At 29.3% G+C, this 10,758-nt stretch overlaps 3 protein-coding genes across 3 annotated transcripts in view; 1 reads left to right on the top strand and 2 right to left on the bottom strand.

The window, feature by feature from the left end:
- LOC107464003 (golgin candidate 5) overlaps positions 1 to 2,834 on the bottom strand; it is an 8,738-nt gene extending 5,904 nt beyond the window's left edge. The window contains exons 1-3 of the mRNA XM_016082902.3: positions 2,454 to 2,834; positions 1,936 to 2,091; positions 193 to 1,709 (exon numbers count right to left, since the gene is read on the bottom strand). Of these exons, the coding sequence (XP_015938388.1) occupies positions 193 to 1,709; positions 1,936 to 2,083 (1,665 nt within the window). The 5' untranslated portion in view covers positions 2,084 to 2,091; positions 2,454 to 2,834. The remainder of the gene's footprint in view (positions 1 to 192; positions 1,710 to 1,935; positions 2,092 to 2,453) is intronic.
- Positions 2,835 to 3,788: 954 nt separating this feature from the next.
- LOC107464077 (protein CURVATURE THYLAKOID 1C, chloroplastic) lies at positions 3,789 to 6,293 on the bottom strand. The gene is made up of 7 exons (XM_016082983.3): positions 6,151 to 6,293; positions 5,905 to 6,034; positions 5,037 to 5,131; positions 4,847 to 4,933; positions 4,533 to 4,595; positions 4,409 to 4,446; positions 3,789 to 4,114 (listed from the first exon to the last, which is right to left on the bottom strand). The coding sequence occupies exons 2-7, from the start codon at positions 6,005 to 6,007 to the stop codon at positions 4,060 to 4,062; spliced, it is 441 nt and encodes a 146-aa protein (XP_015938469.1). The 5' UTR covers positions 6,008 to 6,034; positions 6,151 to 6,293; the 3' UTR covers positions 3,789 to 4,059.
- A 2,512-nt stretch (positions 6,294 to 8,805) lies between these two features.
- Positions 8,806 to 10,758, top strand: part of LOC107464043 (homeobox-leucine zipper protein GLABRA 2-like) — a 13,758-nt gene continuing 11,805 nt past the window's right edge. The window contains exons 1-2 of the mRNA XM_016082943.3: positions 8,806 to 9,027; positions 9,367 to 9,605. Of these exons, the coding sequence (XP_015938429.1) occupies positions 8,959 to 9,027; positions 9,367 to 9,605 (308 nt within the window). The 5' untranslated portion in view covers positions 8,806 to 8,958. The remainder of the gene's footprint in view (positions 9,028 to 9,366; positions 9,606 to 10,758) is intronic.

The raw sequence follows: 10,758 nt of genomic DNA, 5'->3' as shown, positions 1-10,758 counted from the left end.
GTCAAATAACATGTGGAAAAATAAAACATTGAATTTGTCCATTTTCAATCTTGATTAAAACTTAACTATCTGACTACCATTTAATAATCTTCATCATCATGTGTAATCCAATGTATATTCAGAAAATTAAAATGAAATATGCATCAGAAAATCCTTTTGCACTATCATGATTATGAGCAGCAAATGAAATACCTGAGCTTGCCTGGCAGCACCTTGAAGTGCAGCTTCCATCATTTTCATATCCCTCTTCAGCCTCTCCACTTCAAGCATAGAATCTGAGACAGACATATTTGTAACAGACTGCAAATGCTGCTCTCTAGTATCGGTTTTGACATCATTGACTTTATGATATACTTCCTTTGCTTCATGAGTTGCTTCATTTTCATGCAAACTTAATTCAGATACCACCTCAGAAGATTCATTTGATGGACTAAAGCTGGACAAAATTTCAATATGTGAATGCCTGGCAGCATCATTTTCCTCAACAGCCATAGCATGTGCAACAGAAGTATCAGCATTGTCTTTTTTGTCGCTATCACCTGATATCTCAGGTTGAATGGAAGAAACTCTCTCCACACTTTCTTCTGCTTGCACCCTCTCTTCTTTACTTTCCTCATTTGCCTCCACTTGATTTTTTTGTTGCACATCACTCATACCTTGTGACTCACCAGGATCACTCGTACTACCCTCAACTTGATCCTCTACAAGATTAACAGGCATGGGTTGCATTGACAATAAACTCTCGGTAGTTCTCGCTTCGGCAATCTCATTTTCTTGATTAATGACAGCAGGATCAGGATCCAAACTCTTAGCATGCTGGATGTTGAGTTCAGACAAATCAACAGGCATCTCAGGTAGTTGGTGTTCTTCACTTCCATGGTCCAAATTCTGAATAGTTGTTCCATCTGCTAATTCTTTCCGCTCACCATCTTCTACTTCTACTTTAAGCACTTCATTCTTTTCCAAGACAGTTGTTTTGTCAGCTGTGGCATAGGTTGTGTTTTCATCTGCAGACTCCATCTGTACACCACCTTCTTCTTCTACCTTCTCTGCTTCATTCACTTCTTGAACAGCAGTTTCTTCAGTATTGACAACGGCTGTGCTATCATTTTCGAATCCTTCAGTTTTCTCAGCAATAGTGGTGTCTTTTTTCTTATCAGTGATTTCTTCAGTAGTAACAACGGCTGCTTTATCATTTTCCAATCCTTCCTTTTCCTCAGCGACGATGGTTTCTTTTTCCACACCAGTGGTTTCTTCAGCAGTATCAAGGGCTGCGTTATCATTTTGGAATCCTTCTTTTTTCTTGGAAATAGCGGTTTCTTCAGTAGTAACAATGGCTGCATTATCTTCTTGGAATCCTTCTTTTTTCTCACCAAGGGTTTCTTCAGTAGTAACAAGGTCTGCATTCTCGTCTTGCAATCCTTCTTTTTTCTCAGCAGCAGTAGTTTCTTCAGTAGTAACAACTGCTGCACTATCATTTTGGAATCCTTCTTTTTCCTCAGCAACAGTGGTTTCCTTTTTCTCAGCAACAGGTACATCATCTGGAGACACCGGTTTATCCAATGATTTCTTAGGTTCAGATTCTTGTTGAGGGGATTCTAGTTGTTCTGATTTTTCATCAGTGTTTTCCTCACCATTATTCCCCATAAATGCCATAACAGGATTAAACAATGCTTTTGGATCTCGGCGTAAAGTCCATGACCCTGAAGCTGAAAGACAAATACAATTTCCAGAAGTAGAATCAGTGCAAAAGATTCCTACCAAAAGCAAGCAAATTGCATTTCAAAATTCAATAATTTCATTGATCTTAACATTACTACCAACACTAACCAGCAAACTCTGCATCTACTTATTATCCCAATTATGAAACTCCCATGTCATCATAGGAACCCCATTCGGACAGAACACATAGAGCAGTGCTTGGAAATAAATTACCTTCATTGCTGGATTCAGAATTCTCCTCAAGCCCGAGAGCACTATCGAAATTCTTCTCGATATTCTTCACACTCTCCTGAAGCTTATTCACGGCTCCCGCCAAATCCGGGAAGCTACGCCATGTGTTGTTCGTACTAAACCACGCCATCTCTGCCGCTGAAAACGAAAACAAAGCCAACACATTATGCACATTGCCAATTACAAACACAGACACTTCTCCAATTGCAATTTCAGATTAAATTCCAATCCAGTTATGCACATTACCATTCAAAGAACAACCACTTCCACAATTTCAATTTCAGATAAAACCCTCCCCATAATGCACATTACCAATTCAAAAACGCACCACGTTCTTCAAATTTCAGATACCAGAAAATGGACAACATCAACATAACACAAACAAATGTTTAAAAAAATCTGGAATCTAAATCATGTAACTCATTGTATAGCCATGAAAATTGGTAAAAGAAAGACATTGATGAATGCTGAGAAATTGAATTCATAAAAAAGAAACAAACCTTAATGAAGCGAGTGCGTTGGATCCAGGGAATCAAAACATAGTATCAAAAATTGAACTTGTTCAGCTTCAACGCATTATTGATCAGCACTTTCATTTACAAAAGACACATTTAAAATCTGTACATAACATCTATGTAACCCTTGGTATTTTCTGGAAAAAAAAAAAAAGAAAACCATAAATTGTGGGGTGAAAATGAAGCAAAATAAAGTGCAATTTTTTTTTGGAGGGTGTGTAATTGGAGAACGCGGGTTCGATTTTTGTTTGTTTGATGAACTCTGCAAAATAAAAAACTATGGCGTTATGCGCTTTTTTTCGGTTCTTACTGTTGGCATCGCTTTGCAAAGCAATCAATTTTTTTTTTATTTCTCAATTTAAAAAATTAAAATATTTGGTGGGTGAAATTGTTAGGGGAAAAAAAGGTTACACAACCTCTCATTTTTTATATATATAATTATTGGCTTAAATATTTTTTTTTATATATAAATGATGAACTTTGATTTTGGTCTTTGTAAATAAAAAATATTTTGTCCAATCGTTTTTAAGATAATATTTGGCTTTAATATTAATCCTAGAAAATTATGATAAATTAGTTTCAGGAGTTCAGACTATTATATATAGAAGGATTTGAAATAAATTGTCCCAATTTGAATATGTTTAAGACAAACATATTATTTGAAATATTTGAACCAAATTCAGTTATCAATTATTTTTATATGTTTCAAAATAAAAGTTCCCAATATTTTTTAGAAATTAAAACATATTTAAGTACTTTATTTTTGTATGAAGTGATATTATAATTTTATATTGTCATCTTCTGAAAAGTATTAAATTTAGAGGTTAATATTGATGTATATGAAATCTCGAATTTTGTCGTTTAAAGGATAAAATAATGGAGTTTTAACTTTTAAGATATCAGCATATCCAGTGTAACGACCAAACATTATATTCCTTATATAGAATTTTATATAAAATATTCTCATACTTAATATTGATAACTTTTATATTACTTACACAACCAAAAGATGATTATAAAAGCATGAATTTCTCATAGAAAAATAAGGGTTGATTAGTTAATGAATAAACATTTGGAATAATACTACTAGCATGGAATAACTATATTTAAATGCGTTCTAAGTATCTTTCTTTCACAGGGACAGCTTGATTTGAAAATCACATGCAATTATCTATGACAAAATTGGCCTTAAATTTGTGAGTGCATATATACATGTTATATTAGTTCACACTTCACCATATTTTTTGGATTATTTTAGGGGGCGAGATGGGAAAGGATAGTTAGATATAACTCTTATTAATGAATTATCTATCAACATAATTTATGATAAAAACATGATTTATTTGATCTATGTAGAAAGGTGATCTCACCCTTCCTATTTAAGTGTTTCCGGTGAAAAAGAAGCTTAAGCAAATAGATGCAAGCTTTAATTCATTGATGTGTAACACATTGATCATTCACCCTACAAACAAGACCCTTTCTACAATTCTTGCTGCATCTTTTCACCCAATCCTCCAACAGAAGAACTTTTACAGCAACTCGTAATCTACACTTAAAATTGCAATCTACAGGAACATTTTGGAAGCACAAATTACTGGCCCAAAATATCTGATACTGACTTGTTCAGGATTCTAAAGAGCTCTTCCCTGTGTAAGTAAAAAGCATTCAAATGAAATTGCTTGCAAATTAGGTACAATACTAGCCAATTTATTGAGATCTCTGTCACAAAGGACAAGCAAAAAAGATCCGATTTAAGAAAGTATTGTAGGAAAAAAATCATTAACCACTATAATTGAGACAGGTTAGTCTCTTTACAAGGTAGCTTTAATCATCAACCAATTTTGCATGGTTATAATTAGTCCTTTGACGTAGATTTGGACCAGTGCTATTAATATTATGATGTAGTCAATATCAAGATGAAGGTGAGCAATAATACTTACCGGTCGGGCTTGAACAAGAGATATCGATATGTAAACCACTGAAATAAAAAGAGAAGTTTATATTACTAGACAACATTAAGCACATTAAGAATATAAATAGAGGATTCAATCTGTAATCACTTACCGCAGTAAACAGTATCCCAATTAATTCTAGTGCAGTAGGGATAATTGGTAATTTGTCAACAGCCTATGTACAAAATTCACAAAGGCAAAAACAATATTAGAATGCTGCAAATGAATATTCAATAAACAATCTCCCTATATTTGAAAACAAATTTCACTTTGACTAATTTGATACTCAAAATCAACATATCTTAGATACCATTTGTGTTCAGATACTCTGACAAAAGAATATATTGTGAACTGGCTCAAGAGATGTTTAAGAGATGTTTGTCTGGATCATGATATCTCAATGATCAAGTTAAATACTTAAATTACCGTGATCAAATTTGCTGATGCCCAAACTGCTACTACAGCTGAAAAGCCTAAACCAATTAGTCCCAACCGGTCCTCAGGTTTATCCCACTGTTTTTAAATGAAAAGGGGAAAAAAGACAGTCATCAACTTATTTGTATGGTCCACTTTTCTATCCTTTGAAAGAAAGACAAGAGTGGAAGGAGAAACTCACAACATTCTGAACCGTCTTGAAAACAGTAAGAGTAGTAGAAGATTCAGAACTATCTCCAGAAGCCTTCACAACAAAAGCAGTATGGTTTCGTCTCTCTACGAAATAAAAACAGGCAAAAAAAATCGAATCCGGAATACAAAAACAGTGATAAAATGCATCAGCAGAAGTTATAGGTATCAAATGAAAGATGGGGAATGATGATGACTAGGACATAGTTACAATTGATCCGTAGACACAAAAGTTCAAATGTAATCTTAATGTGCATTAAAATCACACTTTAAAATCACAAATACAATAATAATCTTTTAAACTGAATCCAATCCAGTACAACATCTTTGATGAATTGTACATATAAAAACTACAGTAAAATGATAAATAAACCCCTGAGAATTTCCACTTTAGGCAGTTTAGGGTCTAGAGTTTAGGATAAAAAATCTTAATTTGAACTAACTTATCTACGTTTGTTATCCTAGAGAACTTTATTGGTACTTTTTCTTCTCTTCAGGACTAATCTGTCTGAAATGTAAATCCTCGAGTTTATTTGTCATTTTACTATAGAATCTATTTCAACCAAATTTTATGATGGAAATATTCTAATGGTACATTGTGTTATTACTTATTAGACAATTTGATTTCTTTAAAAAAAAAAGTTATTCAATTGGACTTATACCAAGTTACTAACTACACTTTAAATAAAATAAAAAATTAAAAAATTAGAAGGAAAAAAAAAACCTTAAATCAAAGCTTAAAATTGAAGAATTGACAATCACTGAAGAAATCAAACTTTGCAGACGCACAGTGCATGTGGGGAAAAAATTCAACTTAGAAATTAAAAATAAAATAAATACAAACAAGTAAAAAGGGTTACCAAAAAGAGGAGGAGAAAGGGGGAAACTATGCATGGTCACAGCATGTGATTGTCGACCATGAACCAGCAACGGTGGTAGCAAGCTTGCAACAGTGGAAGCCATTTCCAACTCCAAAGTGCTACCACAAACCTGAATCATCGTTATTAAGAAAAAATAAATAAATCAGATAGTTAGTTCGTCTTTTAGTGAAACAAAATTTGAGGAAAATCAAAAGAAAGTTAGATACCAAAAGCAAAATTGTTTACCTTTGGAACAGTACACTGCTGCAATATGAGTGCCACTGAGTTGAGAGTTCGGAGACAGGGACTGAGAAGTGAGAACCACAATATTCAAAGGCAAGCAATGTGAAGTTGTGAACCACAAAAAAGATATCGAAATCAAATAAAATTACTTTTCTGAAAATAAAAATTCTCAATTTTGTTTGACTTTTCTGTGTTTTTGGGTCGGAACTTCTGTTTTTTGGCCATGTACTTTATGGGCCTTAGGCCTGTTTTCATATAAAAAATTCATGGACCAACTCGAATCACACCTTATGGAGTAGTTCTTCAAATTCGCGACGAATTAATTTTTTAAGCTGCATTTGCTTACAAGAACGGGATACCGAAATAGGGAGACAAAGACACAAAATTATATTTGACAGATAAAATATAAATAGAGATATTGTGTCCATAGCCATTGAATTAGTGTATTTTGTATTCATCCACATGAAGAATATAGAGATACTAATAAGGGACACAACTTATTTTTTATTTTTTCTTTCATTATTCTTGTTAATTTTTCATAATTATATTTTTTATTATTATATTTTTTTTCATTTTTTTGGATAAAAAATGACAAAAAATTGAATTTTTATAAATTGTTATAGTTTCTCATGAATACAATATTTTGTGTCTCTGTTCTTTGTATCTTGTTCTTAAGACTGTGTTTGTTTCTGAGAACAGGACATGACAAGACACACAAAATTTTGTGTTCTTATATTCTGTTTAGTAATAAATTATAACAAATTATAAAAATCTAATTTATTTTCATTTTTTTCATTCAAAAAATTTGAGATTAAAAATATAATAATAAAAAAATATAATTATGAAAAATTAACAAAAATAATTAAAAAAAATAAAAAATAAGTTGTGTCCCTTGTTAGTATTTCCGTGTCCTTCCTGTTAGATGGACACAAAATACACTAATTTAGTGTCTCTGGACATACTGTCTTTGTCCATGTCTCTTCTGTCAAACATTATTTTATATTTCTGTGTCCATGTCTCAGTGTCCTGTCTTTATAAACAAACACAGCTTAATATCTTATCTCATCCTATTCTCAAAAATGAATACAGTCTTACATATTAAACACAGTCTTACATGTCAGATTGAGAGATATAATAGACAATAAACAAAATCTTCTAACTGAAATTTAAAAGATGATTCCAAAAAAATAAAATTTGTATAACTAATTTTTTTTCTTTTTATCAACAGTTAAAAATAAAAAATTGAACTAATTTATATTAGTCAAATAATTAACTTATTTGTATATTTAAATAAGTATTAAAAACTCAAATTTTATTTTATATACAATAATTTATTTAACATCAATCTTTAAAGAAAACTCAAATTCGTAACGGATTAATCCTTGTTAATTAAACAAAAATCCTAAACTTGGATGTGGAAGAGATTTTATCATTAATAAATTGGAGACTCAGCTGCTGTCAATTGTCATATAATAACATGATTATTTAATTAATTAATTATGGACATGATTTTTTAATATAAAGTTAACACTTATATAGAAAACTACGTTTCTAAAATTCTTGTTGGGTCTTTTTCTCGAATTATGAAATGGATTCTTTCTAATTGTCAATCTTATTCCTACCAATATTATTATTTATTGTGGTATAATTAATTTATCTTTTCAAATCATTTAATAATAAATGATATTGCACCATTAATAAAAATATCTCACTCCTATAATAAATATTTTATAAATGGTATCAAAATAAATAAAAATTAATCTGATAACACCATGAATATAATAGTTCCTTTATTAATAAAAAATGAAATTAATGTTAAATGTTACATATTAAGGATAATACATATATAGCTGTCTTAATATTATTAGTGCTTTTATTCATAATATATTTGAATTTCATTAAACGAAAGTGTTCAGAATGTTTAAGGCAAGGGTAAAATATACTTTGAAAATTTATTAGGAATATAAAAAATACTTGAGTGAATAATTATTTGGATTCGATAATTTTTTTTTGAAGGATTATGAAGTCTCTAATAAAAAAATGTAGATTTTAATTCTTGATATTTAACTTCGTGAAATTAGTTAATTTTTTGTCAATAATTTTTTTAAAATATATTTATGTGACACATTTATTACTAATATATATTTCATTCAATTGTTATAAATAAAAATAACTTAAAAAGTACTAATATTTCTTAATTTTACATAATAAATTTAAATAATATATTTAAAAAAAGAAAAAAAAAACTTAAACAGCCTTGATAATTATCTCTAAAAGATAACGAAATTCCTAACAAAATTTTTTTGATCAATTTTAGTTAACTTTTAACGAATAAGTCAACAGTTTAATATGTTATATAGGTTTATTTCGCTAATACAAAGAGAAAATATTGACAGAAATTAATCAGTCTCATAAAAAATAAAAATCAACGACCAAAAAAAATTTTTATTAAAAATTTTTGTTATTTTTTAAAATAATTATAAAAAAATTATTTAAGATTTTTTTTTCAAAATACTTTATCTTCTACATACATACATTATCAAAATAAAAAAAAAGTTGGAAAATAAAATAAATATAAAAAACAAGATAGCGAGTTCCCCTCTTTTGTTTTTATATTCTTAAATATTGAGCAGTAGTCCTTACGTCTCTCAAGAGTCTCAACTCTCAACCCTTTTTCACTCTCTTAACTCTTTCTCTCTCTCTCTCTTTCTCTCTATGAAGAAGACACCAACCTCTCCACCATTTTTGCTTCTTAGAAAATCATCAAATTAAACGTTATTGAGTGTGTGTGTGTGTTATTCTTCGTAGCTAATGGGAATGGACATGTCTTCAAACACCAATAAGGACTTGTTCTCCTCTCCAACTCTCTCCCTCACCCTTGTAAGTACAATAATAACATATCTTATATAATATATAATATAACTCCCTCTAGAATCACTACTAGCTACTATAACATATACTATAACATAGTTAACTAGATATATATGAATCTATTTAATTAATCCAATAATACATATATATGATCTTCTTTGCAACTAATTATTAGAACTACTCTCTTTCACATATGTGTGTATGCATATATAAGTAATTAATTAATAATAAAAAAAAACTATTTTCTAATTTAAAGATTTTGATTTTGATTTTAGTAGCTATAATTGATTATTTATGATTAAATTAAGAGAGTTGATTCTTGTTACTTTTTTTTATGGTATTATGAAGGCTGGGATTTTTAATAACCAAGTAGAGGAAGTAGGAGATGAGGGAAGTAGAGAGTGTTCAAGGAAAGAGGACACCACCACCACCACCACCGTTGATGTAAGCAGCGAGAATTCTGGGCCGTTGAGATCAAGATCAGAGGATGATGATGAGGATGGTGGTGATGACGATGGGAGCAAGAAGAAGAAGAAAAGAAGGAAGTATCATAGACACACCGCTGAGCAGATCAGAGAAATGGAAGCGTACGTAAATAATGTTTTCATTTTTTTTTTTTTTGCTTTTCTAGTTTCATAATAAATGATAAAATTTTCGCCCATACTTGCTTAGATATTATAATTGATGCTCTTAATTATTATAATAACAAGTGAAAAAAAATAAAAAATTGCTTAGTTTGTACTTATAACACAGGCGGAGGATTGCGGCGGCCGTTTAGTATCGGTTTACATAATCACCGCTAAATAAAAAAATTGCGACAGTTTCAATCCGTAATTTTTTTGGTCGGCACATTTTATATTTCTACTATCGATGACTATTTTAATATGGATTTTATATTATATACAATTAAATGTATACGTAAAAATGTTTATAGTACTAAATAATGTACCAAAATTAAATTTAAAATATATTTTTTATTGTTTATATATATTTCTTTTAATTTACTAAGTTGTATTATTTTAATACATTAATAGTATAAAATATTTATACAATTTTTTAATTAGATTTATGTATTTAATTAATTTTTTAAATAATAAATTTAAAAATTAATTATTTTGGCTAATATAATAATACACAATTAATTTTTTATGTAAGAATTTTTGTATTGGGAGTGCATAAAAAATTAAATTCTTATATTATGTAGAATATGCTTTTTTTTTTCTAAATTAGCATGGTGCTTCATACATTTACATGGACATGTCATTTTTTAATTTACAAATGTACTGTCACCACCCCAAGTAAAGAATCAAGTAATAATAATAGTTAACTTTTACATATATATAATGTGTAATTTTTGTTATAAATAAAATGAAAAATCACATACAATTAAGAATTTGATAGTTAGAATTTATTAAATAATAATTTAATTAAATATATTAAATTAATTAATAATTTCTAATTAATAACATCACATAAAAATAATTGTACATATATGTTTATCTATAAACAATCTAATATTAAAATATCAAGATTTTACCTAATTAAAGACAATTTGATTTTAAGAAGTGTACTATAATAAAAGAGCAAGCTAAGCTACCGATCTAGCTATATAACCTGTGGGACAGAATAATTAAAATTCAAAAAGTTTGATATATAAAATATATTGGCGATTACTATAGTGTCTAAAAAGTGATATCTAACTTGTTAAAAGAAATTAAAAATTAATATTTAATTTAAAAA

The sequence above is a fragment of the Arachis duranensis genome, chromosome 9 (assembly GCF_000817695.3).
Source record: "Arachis duranensis cultivar V14167 chromosome 9, aradu.V14167.gnm2.J7QH, whole genome shotgun sequence".
NCBI classification, from domain to species: domain Eukaryota; kingdom Viridiplantae; phylum Streptophyta; class Magnoliopsida; order Fabales; family Fabaceae; genus Arachis; species Arachis duranensis.
This window is presented reverse-complemented; position numbering and strand designations above follow the sequence as displayed.